General features: G+C 36.9%; 1 protein-coding gene across 19 annotated transcripts in view; it reads left to right on the top strand.

The window, feature by feature from the left end:
- MAGI2 (membrane associated guanylate kinase, WW and PDZ domain containing 2) overlaps positions 1 to 25490 on the top strand; it is a 722252-nt gene that overhangs the window by 579177 nt on the left and 117585 nt on the right. For 18 of the 19 annotated variants that reach the window (XM_064656377.1, XM_064656395.1, XM_064656380.1 and 15 more), the window contains one exon: positions 22747 to 23382. The exons of the other annotated variant lie outside the window; for it this stretch is intronic. In XM_064656377.1, coding sequence (XP_064512447.1) covers positions 22747 to 23382 — 636 coding nt within the window. The remainder of the gene's footprint in view (positions 1 to 22746; positions 23383 to 25490) is intronic. 19 annotated transcript variants of the gene reach the window in all.

Below are 25490 nucleotides of genomic sequence, written 5' to 3'. Positions count from 1 at the left end.
TAGGGCTTCATTGCACAGTACCAGAAGCTGGCTGAAATTTAGTTATCTCACCTGTCTGACACCACCTCGTCCAGTGGCTCCAGGAAGACTGGCCTCACAAAATTAAGGCACGGTGTTGGAACATGAGAGATTGTGCTCCTAGTTGAACTGCTGAGGCAGGACTATCTTTTCATTGCACTTATGCATCTCCAGGCTAAAACACTCTTTTAATACACTCCAAGGCCTCATCAAGTGTCAGTCTTGCAGCTGCAAGCTGATGCCCAGTGATGGGTCTGTGAGAGCAGAACAGCAGACATAAAACCAGCTTGTGTTATCAGCCTCCCTTAATACCCCTGCTTTCTTTGAAGCTAAGATGTTTCATCTGAGCTGTTTTACTCTAGCTAAGACTGAGCATCTCTCTCTGTCTTCATATGTTGCTATTTATCCCATGAAGTTAAGAGAAGGGATATTAACTGTTTGGAAAGTAACTAACAACAATTAGAAAAATTACTTCAGGCATCAGGGAGAGTGATTTCTCCCACCCATGTTAGGCCAGTTGGTGTGGATTTGTGTTAATTTACTGCTTGCATTCCAACATCCTTCAGGAAGATGATGAAATGGTGCAAAACATGGCAGAAACACTGTATTTGCTACTGGTACAACCAAAACCCACTGTTCTTTTCACCAGTGGTACTGGTTACATTATCTTTTTGTAAGCCAAACCAGAGGTAACTATTTCTTAAAAACCTCAGCCTGGTTTTCCAGTACAAGTCTTCTTCCATTTCACAATTTATTTTGGCTTTTCAAGGAGTGCACAGCATCCCACTTCATTTAATCCACTCTGTGTTTCTCACCATAAAACTTTCACGTCATATAACTAATGCCAAAACTGTTCAAGAGGTGTACAGTTAAAATCAACCCTCTTCTAAGAATCTATCAGTGTTGCTAGTCCTCACAATTTTATCCTGAATCTCTATGTAACCAGAATTCTTTAAAGCACAACTCCTAATTATTTTTTGGTTGTTTAAAAGGGACTAAATGTAAATCTTAGCTTCAATTTTATAGGATAAAAGTTTATATTCCTCTGTCACAGAGGAAAGTGCTGAAGTATGACCATGTTATATTTAAGAGTTTTCAAGCATAAAACAAAACAAAAAATGCCAGTTTCATTATTTATTTGATATCAAGTATTGAGACTCACTTTAGCTGGGGAAAGGGATATGACTAGTGGTTTTAAATGTTTGATGATGACAATTAAACTAATACTTGCATCTTAGAAGTATTAATAGCAGTTAAAAACTTGGTAGCAGAAAAAGATTATTTTTCAATCTGCCTTTCTTTCATACTCTAAAGCAGGCAATTCATTGAACTCTGCATGTAAATAGAAAAGCCAGGAGACAACACTTAGGTTGCTAGAAATTTTTAGTACTGGTGTTACTTTTTTCTAAGATTAATTTTCCATTATATTTTTTGTGTTGCTATGGCTTTCAGATAAAATGAACTTGTTACAGTGGTCACAGTTATATCTGTAAATTTCTCTTTATGTTAACCAAAGGACTGGGAAATGTGTCTACTTTTGTCACGAAGTTACTGATTTCAAATCTCCATGAGGTTCCTATTTTAGTGTTTTCTTCATATTTTTGTTCTTTTGATACTCACTGTGTTGTTAGGTATTCACCAAATGATAACCAGGACAGAGATGAGCTTAGGCTAAGAAAAAAGTATCTGTATTTTGTATACCACACACTTAACTATCTACATCTGGGGTCTTTACGTGCACCTTGTCAGTTTTTTTTTGGTTGGTTGGTGTGATATTCAATATTCTTGTGTTCTCCCTGAGTTGCAGAAAATCCATGTGTCACTATCTCTTCTGCTTGATATGGAGTTAGAGGTTGAGTTTATGTTGCCCATCTGAGCTACTGAGCATTCCTTAAGTAGTGCATACAAATAGACATTCCTCAAGGTACAGAGGCAGCTACTGATTCATTTTAGCCCTGTCATTTGGCTATTCCCTTGAAGTCTTCAATTAAAATCATTTATGCAAACCAAAACAGCAATTACAGTAGAGCATCTAAGTTGGATCTCAAAATGCTTCTGAAAATGGACAGTGTGTTCATTAATCCACAGGAACAACTACAAAAAAATTCTTAGGAACTTCTTGTCTTCACATCACATGTCTCATGAGATGATTCTGGGTTTGGACTATTAGTACTAAGGAACTCAGAGGTCTCTGACTCCGTATCTTGGGGTTTAGCCTTAAAGTTCACCATAATATAGAAATTTTGAGAATTTTCTATCTCAAGTTTTAGACTTAGTACCTTCATTCAAGGTGCTTCAAAGCAGAACATTAAGGAAGATAGATACCCAAGTATGGTGACAATAGGGAGGAAAAGGTTGCCTCCAGCAGATAACTGAGACTACCAATATTTGGGTGCAATTCAGTTGCATAAACATAGGTGTCCAGTGCCATTAAAAGTTCCAGGGATCCCACCTAGCGTCCTCCTGCCCTTTCAGGGGTTCCAGCTAGCTTCCTCCTGCCCTTCCAGGCAGCAGTCTCTTTTAAGTCCTGTGTGGTGCCTGCAAGTTGCATGTGAATATCTCGAATGCCCAAGGCTATTGTAAATTACATCAGACACCTGCTTAAACAACCTCTTTCCTCCTTCAACAAGGAGTGCATTAATAGACTCCTTTGTTTTTCCTTATCATCTGTTGCAGCAAACAGTGATTAAATAATTACTATAACACTTTTGTTTTTTGACAATCTTAAGGATATTTGTTTCCCCTAGCCTAATTCAAAGCTCACGTTTGTTGTTTTATGAATGCTTAAAAGAAACTACAAAACCCCTTTTAAACTTAATAGGCTTAATTTTCTCTCATTTAACTATTCAAACAACAACATTATAAAAAGTCTGATGATTGAGTTCAGCTATGGACTGGGGATTATAAACTCATTTTCATCTCCAGCACTTATAATATTTTGCTTCCATATATTACTGGCACCCATAAAGAATATACCAATATTAGGATTAAATTATATGCATAACGTGTTTTCTTTCCTATAGTGACTTTTCTTCGGAAGACTCGTTTTCTTTAAGTCCAGATAATACACAAAAATGTAGGAGGAATTTGAAAAGAACAGCAATCTTCTATTTTACTTTGATAAAATCCATGTTGATACACAGGAGGCAACTCATAGTATGCATGGTTTGTGGTATTTATTTCAGTTTGAAAGAAATTTACATTTTTTGCACTATATTTTGATCTATGTTTATCAGTCCCAAGAATGATAACGTTTGCTTGTTACTTGAAATAGTAAAATATTGGACACATAAAGAGTTGAAGTTCTGGGTTATGTAACTATGTTGCATTAGTCTTCTGCAGGAGAGAGTATATGGGCAGGTCTGCCTATATGTGGTAAGTTTTTTTCTAATGTTTAAACCATTAGAGCAACTCTTCCAGCACCAACTATAGAAAGCTGAATATACTTGATTAGAGATGGTTGAGGTCTGAACATGTCCAGGTGTGCCAGTACAGCACTTACTTTTTATCCAACTGTTTTACCTTTGACCAGATTCTCACTGCGTTTACATTTTTATTTAACCTAGAAACCAAAGGTGAAGTAATTTGATGGGCAGAAAGGACATAATGGAGATATGATCTATGCTAATATAAAATTCCTGTCTCTTATGGACAAATGCAACACAAACCATATACATAAGACATACACACCCTGTTTAACCTGAGCTACCAGTCTGGGTCTCTGTAATATGAGTAAATGGAGATCTTCTGGTGCGCAAAGGGGCCATATCTTGAGCAGAAAATGAGATCATACAGAAATCAAGAATTACGGTGAAGCAAAATGTGAAAGAGCAAAGGTGAAAAAGCAGAAAGGATATTTGGACACAAACTATCCAAGTATGCATAGTCTCACATTCCTATTAAGTCATATCTGACTGCATGGGAAAAATGACCACAAAGGCCAAAATCATAGACAAGGATACTAAAACTATCTCATACATATTGCAGTTTGCAAAATACAAAGGCAGAAAAAGTGTTAAATGATTTATTCTATCTACTATCATATACCAATACACCTTTATCCAATTTTAGTGTTCATATTGTCTTACAAACTTGTTTTGTGTATGACAAGCCTAGGAAGCCCATAGGAAGCCCATTGTTCTTTGATCTGATCTCCGTCATAAGAAATCTGCAGATTCTGCTATTAGCATATTTAACTTTGGCTAGGAAATTATAAATATGTTGCCATAATCCTCACATTTATTAGGACAGTTTTTGTAAGTTTTGCAAGTTGTCCATTGAGTCAACAGAGTGCAGTGAACTCAGTGGCCGCCAAAAATGCTGCAGTTGCAGAAATAACTTTTCTTCTATCAAATGTAATTAAAATGTATCTCACGTGATTTGGCTATTTGTATGAACAGACAAAAAATGTACGTTGAAAATAAGTCATCATCTCATGTACTATTTTATTTAATAAATAATCTTGTCTTGTTTCTTAACAACGAGAATGATCTGTCAGGTCAGACAGAGTTTCTTACTATATACAGAGATGACAGGGAAAGTGAGAATTTCATATTGCATAATGAAATTAATCTAGAACTGTACTTTTCAATATCTTTAGCCATGCCACCATTGACTTTCTTTTGTTTTGGCATATAGGGCTTTATTATACAATTCAATTATCCAAAAAAAGGAAACATTTAGCTGATTTTCAGAATTTTATTTTCATTTTGTATTAAAAAATTAATAGATTAAGAGTGCTTATTCAGCTCTGCCTCCACATTTGTGCAACCAAATACAATCTGTATCTATATTAAAATATAAGAGTTCAGAAATTCAGCTCATTGTTTGCCTTTTACTATTCTTTGAGAACAAATTTTAGAGCTAAAATTTAAAGCAAATTTTAATCCTTTGAAAATTTAAGAATAAATTAATTAATGACTTCTAAGATACAATTTCTGCTCTATAATTAGAATGAGAAATATCTCTCTTGACAGTTAGCAAGTGTTTTACTTGAATAAATTTGTTAACATCCCTGTATCTGAATTTCCCCATTGAAAAGAGTCATTTTAGAACTTTGTAAAATCCAAGAATTATTGCAGGTAGCAACTTCCATCATAACTACTAAAAACGTTAGTTCGATAATGTTAATTAATTAGTTAAATAATGGAGTTCAGCTTAAGATATTAAGGCCAAATACTGTGAAAGTTCAGTTGTGCAGTATACGTTAAAATAGAAATCTGTGTTTAATTGTATGTGGATCAATTTTTTTTGTCACTGCTCTGAATTTATCATTTGATGTGTGGCACAATGTAATATTATCCAGAGTTGCATTAGAGATGAGGAAACATTTTCAAGCATATAAATCATATTCCAGGAGCTTTATGAACATTTAACTAATGGGGGCTACAGAGACATTTCAGGCAATCTTATTGTAAGTTCACTTCTAAAGCATATTTCACTGTCTCTTGCCGTAATCAGGATATTAGCAAAGATGCACCTCTTATCTGACCCTGTTTAGTTTCCCACATAACCTTTGTAAGAAGAGCAAAGTTTATTCGAGCACTTATGCAACTGCCTCTTTGTAATTGATGACTCTGACATTTTAAAAAATGGCTCGCTTGCTTAAAGACCTGTAATGAAAATTTCTCAATGACATAAGGAGCACTTTTGGAACCAGGAGGCAGGCATGGAGTGAATCCTGATGAAAACTGAGAAGTCCCTGGAGAAATTCTTCCAGCCTTTTCTGTCTCTGCCCCACAAAAGTCTTCTCCCCTCCAGCAGTCACATAAGTGCGATATTGACTCTGAGTCAGTGGACGTAGGTGGAGCTCGAGATGCTCTGCTGCTTCCATATGCTCTGCACATGCAGCAGTGGGAGATCGCTGGGCAGCACTTGCTTCTCCTCATCCCCTCCTTTGGTAGGCACCAGAGGGAAGTGGTACCATGGTGGTGTAGTCAGGGTCCCCTAAATGCTGCTCTGCTGCCATGCCCGGTTAAGTGAGGGTTGTGTACAGGAGGTGGGCAATTCTTGGTGTGTGGAGCTTGGATGTTTTACCAGGTCTCAGCTATCTGCCTCAGGGGGTGACTAGATGTTGGAAGGAGGAGAAGAGGGTCTCATCTCCAGAGACTGGGTGCAGAACTGGGAGAAAACTGACTGGACTGGGATATGCTGGAGCTGAAGATGAGATAATTTGTTTTTGTTCTACAGGCAGGCAGGGAGAAAAGGCAGTAATTTTATGCTCAGAGATGGCTGGAGAGTGGGTGTTTCTATGCATGTGTGAGCGTGTAGGAGGCGGGAGGGGGAAGGCAAGGTACTAGGGAAAAGAAGAAAGGAGCTCTGCAAGAGAGGTCTGAGAGCAGTGATGTGAGTACAGATCTTTTAAACACTGGCAGTTTCACTCCTTTTGATGTATTGCTTTCTTCTTCAGCTCCAAATGGAAGTAAATTAAAATTCTTTGTATCACGCTAATCTCTTCTGCATTAAAATCAGCATCAATGTACGCAGTATTTACTTTCTTTGCCATACTGAGCATCACCTGTAGTGGTGCCGGGGAAAAGGCAGATAATATTGGACACCTTCTCTTGATAGCTCTGTTCCTTGAGAAGTTATTCATAAGCTAATAGTGATTCATGAAACATGTTGGATTATGCTGCTGCTCTGTTATTTGTGATCTCTTCTGTTTCACTTTTATATATACAAAATAACAAGTCTCAAAAAGCAGTTTATGGTTACTGGCCTCAAATCACGTCTTTTAATCTATCAGCTCTGAAGATGTCAGGGCTGAGCTGGGGGGGTGCATGTAACATGGTGAAGGGCTGAAAGAGCACTGAAAAAATTTAGTTTTCTACTCTGGGGTGATTCCAAAAAAAATAGGCAAGAGGAAGAGGTGGGAAACTGGAAAATTGGGAAATTGAGGTAGTGAGGAGAACCTGACAGTACTTTCATGTCTTGTAAGGGAGAGGTTCAGATCATGGTTTAAAAAAACATCGTTGTATGGGAATATGTGAGGCTGCATTAATTATATTCCCATCACTATTATGTTACTGGAATTTTTCTCCTGATATTGGGCAGAGCCTCAGCCAGTGCTCTCTATACCCATCTTGTTTGATGGAGTCTGGTTGACTTTCTTCCACCAAAGCCTTCAGAAGAGTCCATGTGCTACAAGGTAGACTGGTGGGGTCAGGTAGGTTGTCCTCAAACATCCAGCCACGGCACAGACACTGCCTCCTGTCACTGGCACCAGAAACCACACATGTATTTAACTTTAATAAGTGGGTTTGAGGGTAAATTCCTCTGTGAAATTCCACATGAAATTCATGCAATACTGCAGTGCTACACTCGGTACCAAAATACTGGTCACATTTATGTATTTATACTGTTAATATCATTTTAGAAGGGTGCTTTATTTTAGTGAGGAAGAGTTGTTCTAACACAAATTAGAAAAGTCAGCAATACTACTATCTTATCTCTGGTCATTTTCCAGGCATGTCACAATGGCAGTATCATCACTCAGAGTTCAAAAAAGCTTCCTTGTTTTGGCAGATTGCTTTTGACAATCTGTTTAGTCTGTCTTATTCTAATTATTTTCTGCATATCAGACAAGAGTATATTTTTTTAGGCCAAACTTGATTGCATCAAAAGGAAATGCTGTTGACTATTATATAAGAGATTCAAGTTTTTCTAGTGCAATTCCTATTTATTGAAAAAATAGTTCTGAATTGTTTTGAGAAATGGGGATAATATTAAGAATTGTACTTCAGCAATTGTTCATGTCAAAAATTCTACTCCAGACAAGGTGCCAAGCTGATGGATTTTTATTTTAAACTGTGCAGTGTTGTAAATACTATCTTTCAATAATCTTTTCAGTTCTGAATGCAGGATAATGTAAAAGAGCACCATGAAGCCCCTCAGTGATATATATGTAAAAACATTCGTTATAATACAGATGTTATAATAGCAGATGTTAGCTATTATTATATTAGCTATTATGGATTATAACAGCAGATGTTGAATGTGTGTGATGAAGTATTTTTATCTATGTATGTCTGTGGGTAGGTGTGCCGAAGGTGTATCTCTGTGTAAAAATATACATGTGCATATGTGAATTTGTAGATAAAAAATAAACATACAATTAAGTCCATTTCAGAAAAAAAAAGAGGGAGTTCTTTCTAGGAGCTAGGAGATGTAGATGAACTATAATATTAATTCATTAAATCAAGTATTTTTACAGATATATCATCAAAGGGCTCCATGGTGCTCTTGTACAGGGATCAACCTGGTCCCAGGGATATGGGATTTCGACTTTTCCATGTAGAAATATATCCATATTTAGAAGTCAGTCTCATTTTGCATGCGTGTGTCAGAATCAGGAGCTAATTTTCTTCCAGTATGAATTCCATGTTGGACATGCTTTATCTTGGGTTGACAGAAAAAGCCAGGCTTTCCCTGATTTGGATCTTCCTGCAGTTAAGTTGAGCAGGAGTTGCAGTGGCTATAGCAACCAACACCAGGTTTTCTCTCTGTCATTCCAACTCTCTCTCTCTTTCTTTTTTTCTAATAACTGGAATGCAGCTGAGGGGGACAGCCAGATCAAGTATGAGAGAAAGGAGGGACTAGAACAGAGACCCTAAAGCAAAGGATAAAATATGAAGTGTAAGCTTGATAAAGACTGTATCAAAATCTGTTTGCAGAATGCAAACATACCAAGTGCAATGCGGACAACCTTTCATTGTTTTCCAAAAGATTACCTCAAATTTGGAGTATATAATACATATCATAAAAGACACTTGAAACAATCAGAGTCAAGACTGGAAGGAAGTCAATGTGTATAGTCAGTGCCTGATAGCCTTTCTGTGGCTATGCAAGCAACCCCATCCAGTTGACAAGCAGAGTGATGCATAATACCTGTACAGTATAATTGCATCAGCTTCAACAGACTGCAACAAGATTTTTACTGTTTCTTGGATGGCCACAAGTTCTTCTCCCAAATATTAGAAATTACATGAGTTTTAGCTTTTTTGTAACGTCTGTTGCATTCTACAATAGCAATTTTTAGGGACAGGCTAAATATTAAACCTACTCTTAAGAGTAATTTAATTGTCTTGTTCACTGTAGCCTTACTATTTGATTGCTATCAGTGATGGAATTAGGTATTCTTTTATATTCTGTTTTATCTGTAAAAGAGAGAAATCACATTAAGCTCATATTTTTTTTATTCCTTTTTCTTTCATCTCTTTGCATTTCAGTCAATTTGATGCAACTGTATTATTTTGCCATTGGTTGAAGGCACACCTCGTATTTTTCTGTTTGAATTAGACAGTGCGTCTGTCTTTTAATTTGGAGAGTGAGAGATAAGAGGAAATTGCAGAATGCTCATGTAACTAATTTCTCTTTTAATGGCAACCATTTTTAATCTCTTTCACTTCTTGTTGGTATCTGAGAACATCTGGGTCTTAGGTATTCAAAATCCTTTTTATGCCTTGAGAGCATCCTTCCCAAATGGATTCTATTTGTGTAAGTGAAAAAGAAGAATATGTTATCAGTCATCTTAAACAGTCTTGCAAAAGCACATTCCCTTTAACTGCACAAAAATAACCACGCAGACAAGAACTCATTCTAATTTTCGGTTTCGCTGGGGGCAGGAGGATGGTCTTTTTGTAGAAGAAATGTAGAGTGGATAAGAACCAAGCTGGGAAAATACTTGTTTATAATCCAAAGTTGAACCTGAGTAGACTCCAGTGGAGCAGAAGCACATCTGTTATGTGCAAAAGTTCTTCCCTGTGTGTGCAGATGGCTTGCAATAGGTCCTAGACCTCATTTTTGATATTACTTGTTTTAATGTTGGTATAATTTTTTGAATACCAGGACAGAGCCTTTAATATGTTTGGAGAACATGCTGTTTGTGCAATTATCTGCTGACTGGCAAGGGCTGTGCAAATAGAGAAATACTTTTCAGCTTCCTTGACCAGCGTGTGGGACAGTAGGCACTGATATCAGAGGGATTCGTGTTATGTTTTCCCCACACCATTAAATTTCTCCTTCCATTGCTGATAGTATTTGTTTTTTCTTTATTTCCATGTCATTGAAATGACATTATCAGTTCCGCTGTTCCCAGTCCTCTTGTGCTAGTCTGGCTTGAAGGGATCTTTGGTTTTACAGAGCCTTTTTTGAGAGCAGCAGCCTAAAACCGGACATAGAGGTAGATGCTCTCCTCTCTGTCAGGGTAAAGGTTGTCCTGTGCCTTCAAGCCCAAGCGAACACAGGTGGAAGAACATGTGCCACCTCTGCTTATCAGAAGCTCTGCACCAGAGAAACATCTGTGCTTGCTGTTCTATAAATTCTGTACTGCCTCAGAATCCAAAACATGCTCTCCAGATTTTAGATTAGATGGACCACTTATTCTCCTTCTAAATCAGTACTGTTTTGGAAACTAGCTGAAGATATATGAATAAGTGTGAAAATATGCATATTTCTGTATTCTAAAAGTGCCTTTTAGATGAGTTCTACTCGGTGGAACTGTGATATTCAGCATTTAGTTTGCAGCTCATTGCAATAAATTTGGGAGGAAAGTGAAGTCAGAGAATGAAAATGTGGTCACTACAAACACCAAAGTTATGCTCCTTTCTTTTTACGATCTCTATCACACAACAAATAAGGACATTGAGAAGCATTCACATTAGTTATCCCTATCATATTAAATCATTTGCAGAAGTAGTGTTAGTAATTATACTATAGTGAAATGAACACCATGGTATCAAATTTTTCATTTCATAAACCTCCTCCACTGTCCCAGTTAATCTGAGTACTCCTTGCCATGAGACTCCTAGCAGTGCTGTTACAATAGTTCTGTCATAACAGATAATAATACACATATTTCTGGAGCAACAGTGAAAAGATTGGATAGTTTAATTCTCAATAAAATCATAGAACTTTCAGAACTTGTTTCTTCACAGTGTTTAGCTGTAATTCCATTTATATATTAACTCAGCAAATCCAGTCTTGACGATGTTTCAGTAACAGTTTACAGTATTCCAGACTCACTAGACATTGAATACATTGATTGGTTCATCTTTATGTATGTAAAATTTGTCAAGGCTAAACAATTTTGGGATTCCTTGATGAGAACAGTTAAGGACTACCAGTTTGAAAATGATGTGATTCATTCTTCTAAATATTAATTGGAAACATAATGTATCAACTATTAATACTATAAAATTAGGAAAAATGATTATATTTTGTAGTTGTAACATATAGTACATTGATATCAATTATTGTAAATGCTTGTTCTATTTTATGAATTGTTTTATTGTCCTATGAAGAGGTATAAAGTCTCCCTTCCATATCATCGTAAAATCCATGGAATCCAAATGCACTAGGTCAAACAAACACTGAATTCATTCACCCAGCCATGCTTAACTTCACTGGTAGGACAATATTATTTATGGTGACATCTCTCTTTTGTTAGTGTCAACAGCCCCAACTTTGATTTGAGTGATTCACAAAGACATTTTGGGTTTCTTTTCATGAACTTGTATCTTCTAGTTTATAGTAAATGCAGGGAGAGCTAAAATAGACAAGAAGCCCTACTTTCATTTTTATACCCAGGGTTGTTTAGGTTTTTTTAGTTCGACCTTAGGTAACCAAATACCTGAGTTTCCCTGATTATAACCCCTACTGGAAATAATGACTGTGTCATTTCACTGTATTTCTAAAAATTCCAGTTGGCGTATAAGCAGTTGACACCTCACTATGTTTTTTGTCTGGAAATCACTTTCTGGTAGGGCATGTATGTGAGCATTGCTTGCATACAAGTCTGAAATGCCATAAGAAGCAGAAAGAAGCCATTTTAATGCAAATTGCCCTCATTATAAAAACACTAATTTTTGGAGCGGGATTCACTAATATACTCCAGTCTGTTTGTGCCTTCCTGAAGCAGGACAGGGCCTTAGACATACAGCCAGTTAGGGTGTTTTTAAAGATAGGGGAGAACAAAGGACAGAGCACATGCGCATCAGTTTCTGCTGCCTATCACTCTGCTGCTGGCATTCACTTACCACATTCTTCCTGCTCTTTCATTCCTGTATCCCACAGCAGACATGCTCATCCATTCCTCACCCTTAGTTACCTCCTCTCTCTAATGTGCTGCATCCATTCACACATCATACTTTTACCCTTCTTCATGCACTTCTCATGCAGCAGTTCTCAGAAGGAAGTTTATGGAATGGCTATCCCACTTTTCTACTAATATCATTCTATTGCTATGGCTACCATCTCCAAAGGGATGGGACACCACAACTTGCTCTCAGGTTTTGATGGACATAGAAGCAACAACTCTCAGGAGAGATGGTACCACCTTCTTTGTTGGAAGCAGGGTAGAAATATTGTATTGAAGCAAATGACAGTAAGTGGTAGCCTTTTAAGGAAAAATTAGATAGAATGATGATTTTGGGAAGGATTTTTTAATTACAGGCCACCTATGGGATGATTCACAGTGAGAATATTAGGCACACTGTGAGACTGCTTTTTCAGTCAGAACAAATAGTCTGATACAGGATCACCATCATTCATAATAACCCATTTTAATTTACTTTTATTCATCAACTGATTAACAAATTAATAAATTTAGACATCCAGAAAATTATTTTCTAAAGCAGAAGATATGGCATGTTCTCATATACCACAGAGTATTAATACCACTTCATATGTGAAATCTGAACAGAAATTGATGTATCCTTAATGCAGCTTAGTTTGTGCTAAGTGTTAGGATCCAAGCTGAACCCCCTACACTGAACTAGAAAATGATAATTTACCCTGCAATGGTGTTCTTATTGGTCAGATATTTACTGCAGTGGAAATGAAGTCACAACAAAATTGTGACTCCTCAGTGCTATAAACCATAGAAGAGTACTGCAAATTCTACTCTCAGAAAGCTTACAAACTGAAACAGAAAATAGAGAGGTTGGATGAGCCATACAAGGAGGAAAAATAGCTAGTGGGATATTGGATAATCCTCATAAAAGGAGAATGGGATTCTTACCATAAAGCTGTAAGGGTGAAAAGTGACCTTTTTCTAACTATTATAAGGCTGAAATTTTCTGTGTGTTATAAAGCAGTTTTAAAGAAGGAACTTGGTGGGATTTTGTTACTGATTTTTCCTCCTTCATCTCACAAAAAAAAAATATTATGCAAGATGAATTTTGTGGTTTATACTCAGTACTCAGAAGTGAAATGGAAAAGAAAACATAAATATTCAGTAGTGAAGGTGTTAAATTGTTTTGCAAAGAATAAAAATATATTGTCCTTGAAAATGAGTGCTTGGCTGTAAAAGAGGCTCTGGAGATATTAAGGCAACATTTGCTTGGAAGGAAGGTCAGTTTGATAATACATTACCCTCTATTAACCTGGAAAAATACAGTGAAGCCTGAGAGAACCAAAAGGAACTCCACTATTTCTCTTTGCCATACTATTTTAAAGCAAGTAATATATTTATATATACCTGAAAAACTGTTGAGTAGATCTTTTGGTATAGAAATTGTGTGAGAAGCTCTTTGAAGTAGAGGTAATTTTTTTTGCCATACATTTGTACATACATTTTTAGCCATACACCATACATATGTGTGAGACATGAGTTAATGAATTGATAATCAAAAATGGCTTCATTTCAAATGCACTGAGGTATTTATATGTAGTAGACTATTAGTAAAAATCCACTTATTTAGCTGGAAATTATTTCACTGTTTTGATTTATTTAATTTCTTATTAATACAATGATTCCTGTCTTTAATTTTGCATGAAAGCATTAATCTGCAGTAATCCAGACTCCTTTTGAAGTATCTGTCTCCAAAGGGTGCTGACCTTGTAAAACCAGTTGACAACTTTCAAGATACAGCAAGATTTGAGGATTTAGATATGTGTACAGCTATGAGTGCACATATAGATATTCTGAATTTCTGGTTTGGCGTGACAGTATAAGGTCCAATAACTAGGATGAAGCAGTGAATGAGCATGCATTTCGTTATAACAAGGACACAAGATGTTTAATCGGAGTCAGATTCTTCAGCATAAAAGTTTGGCAGTGAATTTATAGCATTAACAACAGCATCTGGGACAGCAGAAATTGTAAACATTTCTCTTGGGAAGTATGTGGATGCATATTATTATTGTAAATTGAACTTGCTAAACAATACATCATAGCAACACCTTCAGATTTGGTGCCTGGCGTTCAGCTCCACATCCGTGGTTTGGCTCTTAAATACGCTGCTGAGTGCTGGCAGCTCACATTGATCTCAGTCAGCAGAATGTGAACCTGGACAATGAATACACAAAAATTCCACAAATCAAAGCTATAAGTCTTAGCTCTAAATTAAGTTAATAACCTGACTGATAGTCAAATCAGATTTACACTGGTCTCGGAGTGACTGCTGGTGAAGTTAGGCGCCTGAATGAGCACTCTTTGCAAGTGTAGCAAGAAAAATGGATTATTGATCCAGCAATTATGAAAATCGCAGTCTTAGTAAATAGATAACAGAGTTATAAAACTGACCCATTTCTGGCAGCAATGCCCACTTCAGTTACAGGGAATCTCCTTGGAAACCATAATATCTCTAAAACAGAAATGAACTTTCAAGTTATACCTCTATAGATTTTAAATTGAAACTAATCCTACTCATCTGTCTTTGCACAATTTTTTTATGTGTCCAACAAAGTTCTGTTACTTTCACAAGGTACTAATTTAGTATATGACTAGTTATTCTTGTCCTCATGGTGCTAGCATTACTCAAAGAAAGAAAAAAACTCTATTAACCACCTCAGTTCACAAGTACAACATGACTGCCTATTACTAAAAACTCCCAGTCACATATATATTTTTTTTTTTTTCAATCTATAAAGGCATTTGTCACTGTGCTGCAGCATCTTTGTAAGTGCTCCATCTAGCTCCTCATCTCATCCTTCTCCCTCTTTCCTTCCTGACAGTTTATATCAAGATTTAGCAGTGGCAGTGGTGTGCAGTTGACAATGCTGCCGAAAATGTCTTCCACCAGACAGGTGGCACATTGCCAAGATTCCCAGGTGGGCACAGGGACTGCTTGGTATTTAGATCATGCTTTGCTATACCCTTATGCCTTTAGGCTGTTGGGAGGCTGGCTGGGCTACTTTCCTCCCCCTGGGAGCCATTACCTAGATAAATGTGATGCGCTGCATACAGAAATAAAATGTGCGTACAAAAGCAAACGTGTTGTAAATTTTGACCTCCTTTTTCTAAAGAAAAAAAAAGGGCTTCATTCCTGTATGAGCCTCTGCACACACTGACACCTTTCAAAGTGATCCCAAATAGCTATACAAACATTTTTTATCTCGCTCTTCAGATCCACTGATGTTCTGTCACGCAGTTCGTTCACACCAAGCATTTCAGGATGCACAAGTAGTTCCTGCAAGCAAAACTTAGACAGAACAGGCTTACATAATTTGTAAATAAAAGGCTGCCTTGAAATTTAGACCTTTTTCTTTTTATGAGGTCTTGCCTTCAAAATACTTATCATCTTTCAAATAATTACTTTTTTTTGTAAAGTGGCAGTTTTAACATCCATGCTATCCTCTTGAATGCTTGAAGAAGTGAAAAACTGTCTATCTAGGAAGAGAATTTGCCTACTCTTTACCACTTTATGAGCAGCATTCATTTAAGTATGCTTTTGCTATTGCTTTACTTACTTTTTTTTAATCTACAGTGTTTCATGTTTACTGGATCAGCAAATAATCAAGGTCTTTAGATTTTTCTGGAATGGATTTTATTTTGCTCCCCAAAAAAGTTAAATGCCTCTATTTAAACAGCTTCTACTAGTATATGCAAAATACAAATAAAATGGAAATAGTTTTTTCTACTAATCCACATCTGCCTGAGTGTAATTACATGATACATGCTGGTTAAGCAGAAAAATTTTGAATAGACGGCTTTTTAATTAGGCATATGCATTGGGTCACAGTAGAATTAAAATGGGTTTTAAAAAACTGATTGTATAAAAATGGCACCTGCTTACTCAACAGATCTGATTCTTGGGTAAAGTTGCAGATATGTGTCTGTGTCACATCTTTCTGTTGGCCCCTGAAGCCAAGATTGGAGCCAGTGTGCACAGTCCTTCCAATGATGGGAACAGATTTTAGCCCAAGTTAACCACTTCTACAATTATGCTTTGTACAATTACTGACTCAAATGTGACAAACAGATGGTTTGCATCTGTGGCTCAGGTTTCAGCAAGAAGATAATCTAGGTCTAATGCCAATTTGAGTGCCTGAATGCCTGGGAATACATTTTGGCTTCACTTTTTGTCTGATTTAAATAATACTTTTTGTTGAACTGATTTTTTCCCCTGAACCTCAAAGTCCAGTGAGTGAAAGGAGGATCTGTGTATAGTGGTTACCTGTCAGCTTTGCTGAGTTTGTCATACATGAGTAAAACTTTCTGTATGTGGTGAAGACTAGGAAATGGTTCTTCCATGCCAGTATGAGCAGTGATATTTTATTGGACTTAGTGTTCTCACATACCAGCAAGCGGTCCTAAAACTATTTCTGAGTGCAGAGACAGCTGAGCATTATGTCTCCCAGCAGCTCTTTTCATTTCACTGTGGCAGTTGCAGTACTATCTATCAGGGAAAGTTGTTATAAAGTTAATAATAAAGTGGTCAGTTTTAAATTTAGCTCTTCCAATCAGTAGCTGTGGTTATTGTATGAATGTTCTTCTCCCCAGGTGACATTCTTGGTACACTTTAGCATTTTTAGAAGAAATAAGTAAGAATTTTCTTGGCAGATCTTTTAAGTATTTCAGTATTAATACACAATAGTCATCTTACACTGCAATCTCCTTTAAGAAGTTATTATAATTCAGAAATTTTTATTTTAAAATAAGGGTAATTTTGTAATGAGTATTAACAAAATTAGGGCCTTAAAAAAAAAAATCATGCTGCCATGACCTGCAGGATCCTAGGCTTTATCTTTTGTCTCTAAAAGTTATGCCATCAGATCTTAGCATCTACAGCCAAATAGGTTCTGTGGCAGTTCAGAGTACAAGAAAACAGAGAATTTCTGTTTATGCAGAAATCTTTTACATCCAAACAAATGCCTCTACCCATTTGTAAGAGAAATTATTTATTCACACCCTGAATTAACATGTATGGCAAGTGGAAGGAAACTGGGTTTCCAAATTTCAGAATATAATTTGGCTGCTAGTGTTTAACTGAAAGATCCCTCACACACTAGTTCTCTGTCCTGCTACTAGTAACTGTATGAATGTACTAATAATTGCATGAATGTGTGAATGTAAAAATGGCTCATTCCTAACAAATCTTTGCCTCTTTCCTGACCATCAATCAGGTGCTGTTGTTATTAGAATTACCCCCGTGTTTTATATCTCAGTACTGGAAACGTGCTAACACCTCTGAATTTATTATTAATAAGCTCCAGTGCCAGCAATCTTGCAGCACTTTGCAGAAAGAGAAGACAAGGTCACTGCTGAGAAGTGACAGAAATACATAGTAATGACAGCAGAGAGTGTGGGTGACGAGGTGAAGGGAAAGTTTCAGCAGTGAAGTAATCATGTATTCCTGGTTCTGAAACTCATGCAAAGCTTGCATATGCAGAATTTAGAGTATATAGTTGAGAAATGCCAGTAGGAATAAGTAATGCTGGAGAAATTAGTAGAGTTTACATGGGCTATAAATGCAGCAAAAAAATATGCAGCCTGAGTCCTGCAGAGCTGGTGCTTCCTGTGCTGACTTGCCAAAACATGGGCTGGTTTGAGCTCCATTACTATTGGCTTGTGCTGGCTGCAGAGAGGTAGCAGAGCTGTCTCTGACGCCCACCAAATCACAGCATTCTGTCATATTTTAAGCACATAAACCTGGTACTAAGAGCATGATCAAAAATGCCTCAGAAACAAATGAGACATTTCTACTAAGCTTCAAATGTGATTATAAATTAACAATGCAGATCTAATCTGTATTTTTTGCTCTGCATTCAGACTTCTCAGTTTAGTGAATTCTAAGTAATAATAAGAAGAGCAGTCCAGCAGACACTTCAGTTCACTGAAGTACAGACAGGAATCCAAGCGCACAAGAAACAAGAAGAAATAAGTGTTTGTATACAAATAGTGGGAACATGGGTAGGAAAATGGAGGAATTTTACCTACAGATGCAAGATGTCTATACAGAAAATCTAGGAGTAATAAAAACTTAGCAGAAACAATAACTGGAGTCACTGAGTAGTATAGGTTCTTCAGAAAGTAGGGAAATATAGTTGTTAACATTACATGAAACTTTAGGATAATTTGTGATGAAATTAGTTATGTCAACAAAACAAATTCTGTCTGGATCAAACACTTCAAGTATGAAGAAGTTTTTTTTTTCAGAATTAATGCTTGTGGAAAATCTCCAGGGTATCAAGTTTAATTCTGCAACATTATTGTAGAGAGGAATGTAAAAAAGAAATTGTCATTTAGAGATGTTGAAGCTCACAGATTGCTTCACCAGTCGCTAAACCAGCAAAAGATAATGATAGTATAGATCTGGTTTTTGCTTTCAAATGTGTAGATAACAAAATATAACCTGTGGTCAAACATTCAGGCACTGAGTCCATTAACATTACATGACAAAATAAGTAATGGTCAGCAAACCTTAATAAGCAAGACAAACTAGTTAAATAAGTGAAATATTATGGGGCTTTATGGTCGTTTCTGTGATGAAGACATCAAATTTCATCAAGTGCAGCATTTTACGTTGAATCTGACAGCAGGGCACCAGGTTCAGCCATCCAGGAAGTCCCCTCCAGACCCACGTTCCTAAATTTGTCAGTTAAATGCAAGACCCTTAAGTAAAGCAGAGGTAACTTTGAGATGGTTTGACAACTTTTGTTGCTGTCAGTATTCTTTAACATTCTTCAACTCAGTGGTGAATTTGGACATTGGCTGCCAGACAGAAGAATCTGCTGTTGTGACAGTGTAGATGTTTGAGATGTTGGCCAGTTTGTCTATTATCTGCTCTACTGAGTATCTATCAAACCTGATACTTCCAGCTAGGGAGTCTGATTCAGATGCTTTCTCCAAAGATTGGTCCTCCTGGTCTCCCTTCTCCCTGAACAGTAAGATAAGGTTGTTATGGTGTGTGTGCAGTTTGTACAGGGTAGTGAGGAAGACGAAACTGGGGAGAGTACCTGATAGTAAGGACGCTGAAGTAGGGATGTCCACCCTGGAGAAGAGAAGGCTCAGGGAGATTTTACCAATCTGTGTAAGTAGGAGCCAAGCTCTTTCTAGCAATGCTCGGAGACAAGAGGCAATGGGCACACATTCAGACACAGGAGGTTCCCTTTGAACATCAGAAAACACTTTTGTCCTGTGAGGATGACCAAGCACTGGCACAGGCTGCCCAGAGAGGGTGTCATGTCTACCTCTTTGGAGATTTTCCAGTGCCACCTGGACATGATTTTCAGCAACTGATTCTAGGGGATCTTGTTTGAGCAGGGTTTGGACAAGATGACCTCCAGAGATCCCTGCCAACCTCAATCATTCTGTAACCAAACTCCAGGCATTTCAGTAAGTTTAATTCTAAAAGTCAGGAAAAGTTTGTTGCTTAATATAAATGTTCTGCATAACTTCAAAGATACCCACTCACTGTGAAACTGTGATTTCTGGAGGCAGACTATGGCTTGCTTAGAAAATCAGACAGGAATTATGAAGTGGATCGCTATTATGCTTGTCCATATGCACCCATTATTATTAGAAGTAGCAGCAGAGAACAGGCAGAAAAGATGCTACAGGAGCCTTTAAGGGAGTTTTACTAAAGAAGAGAGGTTTTGAACTTTGCATTAGCATGGCACTAGCTCTCTAATTCTCTTAACTTATCTCTCTCTTCCTACCAAATGCTGGGTACTTCTCTCTGTGTCAGCAATGAGGAACTCACAGCCTGGAAAAACTAGTTAGGTTTGGAGAACTACAGTCGAGAGATTAATTTGAAGGATTTCTGAAATTAACCCCTTTTATTTCTCCTTCCTGTCTCATGATCTGAAACTCTCTTTCTTCCCAGTGTAACACCACTGTAGCTCCTTCCTTTGAGTTGAACTCATGCCATTGTGCTCATCACAATTTAACCTTTGGCTGTACATCCTCCATATGACAGTACAGCATATGGGTCCCAAACGGTTCAACTGTGAGTTATAGCTTCAGAGTGTGCCCAGACATGCTATTCATGTTATACCTCAGAAACCACAAAGAGCTTTAAAAATATTGATTCAGGAAATGCTGAGGAATTTTCTGCAGTCTTGTGAGGGATAATGCAAGGTTATTATTTGAAGTTCTTACCCAAGACCTTCTAATGCTCAACTTTGTCTGTTCAGTGACTGGAGAATAGGGCTCCTTGGCCTGTATATTTCCTGACTGCACTCCTTTTGCAAAAGCTAATTTCTTTTCACCAGAGACCTATGTAATGTCAACTAGCTCATGTGATTTTCTGATATATGAAAACCATACTGGCTTAAGTTTTATATCATATCTAAGCTTGTCCAAATACATAAAGTGAAGGGATGAAAACAGGCAATGCTTTACTTGCCCAACACAAAAAATGCATTTTTCCTTTTGCACTCTGCTTATGTATTGTAAGAGAGGATGAACAAACAGATTGGTCTCCTCCCACCACATAGCTGCGTTGCCAGCACTCGGGAAAATAAAGACTGCATGGATTAAAAAGTCGCAAGGTTACTGTTAAGGCATAAGCTACTGAAATAGGAGGATGCATTGAAGAGTTCTCAGTTCAACAGAATCAGTCCTATTGTGAGCAATGTCAGCCTCACTGCTAATGTGGAAGCCAGGGATGAGAATGCAGGTAAGATCTTTCTATACCAGGGCATGAACAAATGACAATGAATTGCAGCAATTGCCACAATAATTTGTACAGTGCATTTTTAATTTCTATTAAATTTTGCCTTTTGAAAACTGCTTTGCTTTCAGCTGCTTGGGAGTAAAGCAATGGAGTTCTTTCAGCACTGCCTGTGAAGTGACCTTACTGCTTTCGCTTATGTTTTGAAATCTATTTATGATGCACATTTAAGAAAGCATTTGCAGCTCCTAAGGCTTATGTGAATAATATTCACAGTCTTTTAAATGAGCTCTGTTAGCATTTTTTCCCAAGACATCCTCTGAAGAAATCTTTCTCTGAATCACAATTTGTGCATATGCAATTAATTATTGTCAGGCTCTTAGACAGACTGATCATGTGGGAATTGACCATTTCGTTTTCACATAGAAACAGCCTTTGCCTTTGCCTTTGCCTTTTGCTGTCTCATAGAAACAGCCCTTGCACTGGCATCCTGATGATGCTCTTTTCCTCAGTTTGCTTGATTAGATCTTTTGATTGAAGTACTTCAAAGACATAATTTCATAAATACACTTGAAGCAATTCCATGAAAACCACCTCATCCTCCCTTAATCATTCTTATTTTATTGATGATTTTTCAAATACGTTTTAAAAACATTGTGTTGTGATGAGTCAATTATTGAACTGTGTACTTTGCAGATATCTCACAGTGGTAGGATAATGGTAGGTTAATAAGAAAATCTTCACTTAGAAAAATATATTAACTTCTAGAATTTTCTAACCAAACATCCCTCTCCTTTTCTATAAAGATGCAAACTGCTTCATGAAAGTGAAAACTGATTGTGGGTCATCAAACTATTCTGAATATTGTTTGTACTGATCCCTTATTTTCATTTTGGTATGCACCTTAATGGTAGCTAAAGATATTTATGGCTCTAAATATAGAGATCTATTCTAACAACAAGAAGGAACATGAACTTATTTCTGAACTTTTCAGTAGCAGTAGCTGATTGGTGCATGAGCAATATGGAGACCCATAAAAAGCCTGTTGTCTTAAAGAATTCTGCTTTCATATATGATGTGACTGGTAGCTCTGCTATATATGTGACAAGATCTGGAGGTAAAGGAATTATTTTGTTTTTATTTGACCAGATTAGGTGGAAGTACTAAACTGATTTTCAGACATTTGGCTGAATTTTTCTAATAGCAAACTATTATAGCTACCTAAAAAAATTTGTCCTGTCATTGTCATAGAACCATCATGGTTATAACAAAATGCCACTAAATATCTCAATGTTATGCAAGATAGGTAGTTCATGCCTAGAATTGGAAATGATGGTAGTAGTTCAGAATGTCTGATGGAAAGTAATGACATTTAACAGAAAAATGTCAATATCATGATCAATGCAAAAAGTGTTTCTTTATGCTTATGCATGCAGTCTTGCATTCCAATTCCTTATTCCTTGATTCTCAAGTCCACAAGTACTTACTACTATTTTTATTTTTTTTTTAGTCTTCACCAAACAATGGTATTTCTTGACAACACACCCTCCAAATAATCTTCCATTGTATCTTATAAAAAAAAGTAATCTGTGCCCTAGACTGAAACGAATTGGAAAAATAAGGAAGAAATGTTAGGAAAAGGTGCATATCTCTCTCTAGGTTAATTTTCCAGCTGTGAGATTCCACAGAAAATAACTGGTGCTGTCATTGTCTCCTTGTATTACATTTGCTGACAGACAAACTTCACTTTTTTGTCTCTATTGAGTCAGTATGTTGATTGAATTTACTGTATTTTTTTAGTAGACTTCAGTCTCATTTCAAAAAAAATTGCACTGCGTATACGGTAACTGAAGTTGTCTCATGTTGTCACTGTTTGTTCTTCTCGTTCTAGGTGATGTGATTGTCTATATTAATGAAGTTTGTGTCCTTGGACATACTCACGCAGATGTAGTCAAACTCTTCCAGTCTGTTCCTATTGGTCAGAGTGTCAACTTGGTGCTATGTCGTGGATACCCTTTGCCCTTTGATCCTGAAGATCCTGCCAACAGCATGGTGCCACCCCTTGCAGTAATGGAGAGGCCTCCGGTAGTGGTAAATGGAAGACATAACTATGAAACTTATTTGGAATACATTTCTAGGACTTCTCAGTCTGTTCCAGACGTAACAGATCGACCACCACACTCCTTGCACTCCATTCCAGCAGATAGTCAGCTTGATAGCACATTCCCACCACCTGCCCATGATGATAATGTATCAATGGCTTCTTCTGGGGCCACCCAAGCTGAACTCATGACCTTAACCATTGTGAAAGGGGCCCAGGGCTTTGGCTTCACTATAGCAGACAGTCCTACAGGACAGAGGGTGAAGCAAATTCTAGACATTCAGGGATGTCCTGGTTTGTGTGAAGGTGACCTCATTGTTGAGATCAACCAGCAGAATGTACAGAACCTGAGCCATGCAGAAGTAGTGGATATACTTAAAGAATGTCCTGTTGGAAGTGAAACTTCTTTGATTATCCATAGAGGAGGTAAGTTTGGAAAGTCTGTACAATTACAAAAATGTGTGTAAAAGGTTCTAAACCATAAGACATACATATAATCACTACATCCTTGTTTGCTAGATTGGAAATTAATTTCCGTGTTGTGGGAGGTAACACCATTGGTTTTGGAAAAGTGTGTCTTCAGTTAAGTATCCTAGGCAAAATCTTGCAGTTTGTTGTACTTTTGTGTTTTGAGTGTCAACGGTGCCATCTCTGTATAAGGATAAAACTAGGCAGTTCCTTTCACCCCGTAATAGTTTGTGTGGTGTCTTCAGCAAACTCTTGTAGTCCCAAAGCAGTGCTGCAAGCTTTAAATATACTTGTATAGATTGACTCATTAATGTAGGTAAAATCAGAGCAATCTATTAGCCCTTTACAAGGTTACTGGTTTTCATACACCATTTTGCCTCCTTTTCCTTCATTGTAAAAATTTTGTACAACAGTTCTTTGTTTTTTTCTTTCTTAACAACAGAGATGCATGGTGTTTGTTTCTCTGATTTAAAAAATTAGTTTCTAGCAACCTAGTTTTTCTGACCAGCCTGACACAGTAAGTTTGAATATTCACCGCTGGAAGGGGAGAGTCAAGACTTATCTGTAAACAAGCAATAACAACAGAAGAAGTTTTAAAAACTTGACAGAGATAAGTTATTTCAATAGCTTTGAATATTTTAGCCAAACAAAATTTCTTTTATGGTTTGAGATGAGCATCCATCATAATTTATTATTACCTCACGTGAATAATGATTGGATTTTTTTAATTAAAGATCTTTGTTTCTCTAAAAGCATTCATATGTCACTTAATGTGCATGACTCTGTGCTTCAAAAGAAAAAAAAAAGAAAGGATTCTATGTCAAAATACTAACTACTTTACTTCTGAAGAGTAGAAATTGGGAAATGAAGCCTTAGTGTTTGCATATGCCAAATGTTTGTCATTATGAAACCTACAAATCCTTAGAAAAAGGAATATAGTAACATTTTATCACATACAGAAGTAATAAACATAAGGTGATTAAAATATCTATAGATGCACATTGTCAATAAAGTATTTTTCATATATATATGTAAAAGAATGGTTTATAAGAGACAGAATCTGACATTTCTTTGGAATGAAACCAAATTAAGAGTGATAAGTAAATTGGAGTCACTGTAGTATATAAACTTGGAGAAATTTAGTTGTTGCAGAGGTGCTGTATTTGTTGGTATTAAATCTGTTTTTACCTAACATCCATTAAGAATCTGGAACAGTGGAGTAAGCAACTTTTTTTTTTCTGAAGCAGTTGACAAATTAGGGAGAATTGCATAGTCAAAAAAGAATATAAAGGGTTAGTGTAACCCCAAAAGGTGGAATTTTATTTAGAAAAAGGCACACTAATCCCCCTCTAGAGGAAAACAATTTAGAACACTAGTCTTCAGAGAGAAGTGGAGTGTGAAATCCAGTATGCTGAACAAGCCTGAGCAATAATAGACAGCAAAATAGATATTTCAGCAATTGGTACAGGACAGTAGCAAAAAACAGTAGCAAAAAACCCCGCAGCAGCAACATACTCAAGCCCATGAGGATAATTGCTCTCTCTCAAGAGTATTTCTTCTTAGAGCATTGATTCATGATCAAAACAACTTGACCAACATGACAGTTTAACAAGTTCTGGTACATTAACTGAGCTGTGGTTGTTTTCTACACATCACTGTGGCAGGTAGGAGATACTACAATGAGCTCAACACTCAATAAAAGCAGTGTAAATCTACACCATCTGGTCTTTTCTCAGGCCAAACACTGAGGTACAGCTGACACATATACTAGGTCCAAATGCAGTAACATTTAACCTTCTGTTGCTGGGGCAGGAAGTGGTTGGTTGCTTTAGAGAATGCAAGGAAGAGGAAGAGAGCATGTTTTGTTCATGGTAAAACAATGACCAAGACTAAAGCAACTCTTAGGAAGTACTACAGAGTCATTTAACTTAATGGGATGATACAGAGCAAATGCAAGTTTACTATCAGAAATTCTTGTACATCAGAAAAAATGACTATACCTTAATGGAAGGTTCTGACACTCTGAAATTTAAAAAAAAAAAAAAAAAAAGAAAAAAAAAGCTCAC

The sequence above is a fragment of the Pseudopipra pipra genome, chromosome 5 (assembly GCF_036250125.1).
Source record: "Pseudopipra pipra isolate bDixPip1 chromosome 5, bDixPip1.hap1, whole genome shotgun sequence".
NCBI lineage: Eukaryota > Metazoa > Chordata > Aves > Passeriformes > Pipridae > Pseudopipra > Pseudopipra pipra.
This window is presented reverse-complemented; position numbering and strand designations above follow the sequence as displayed.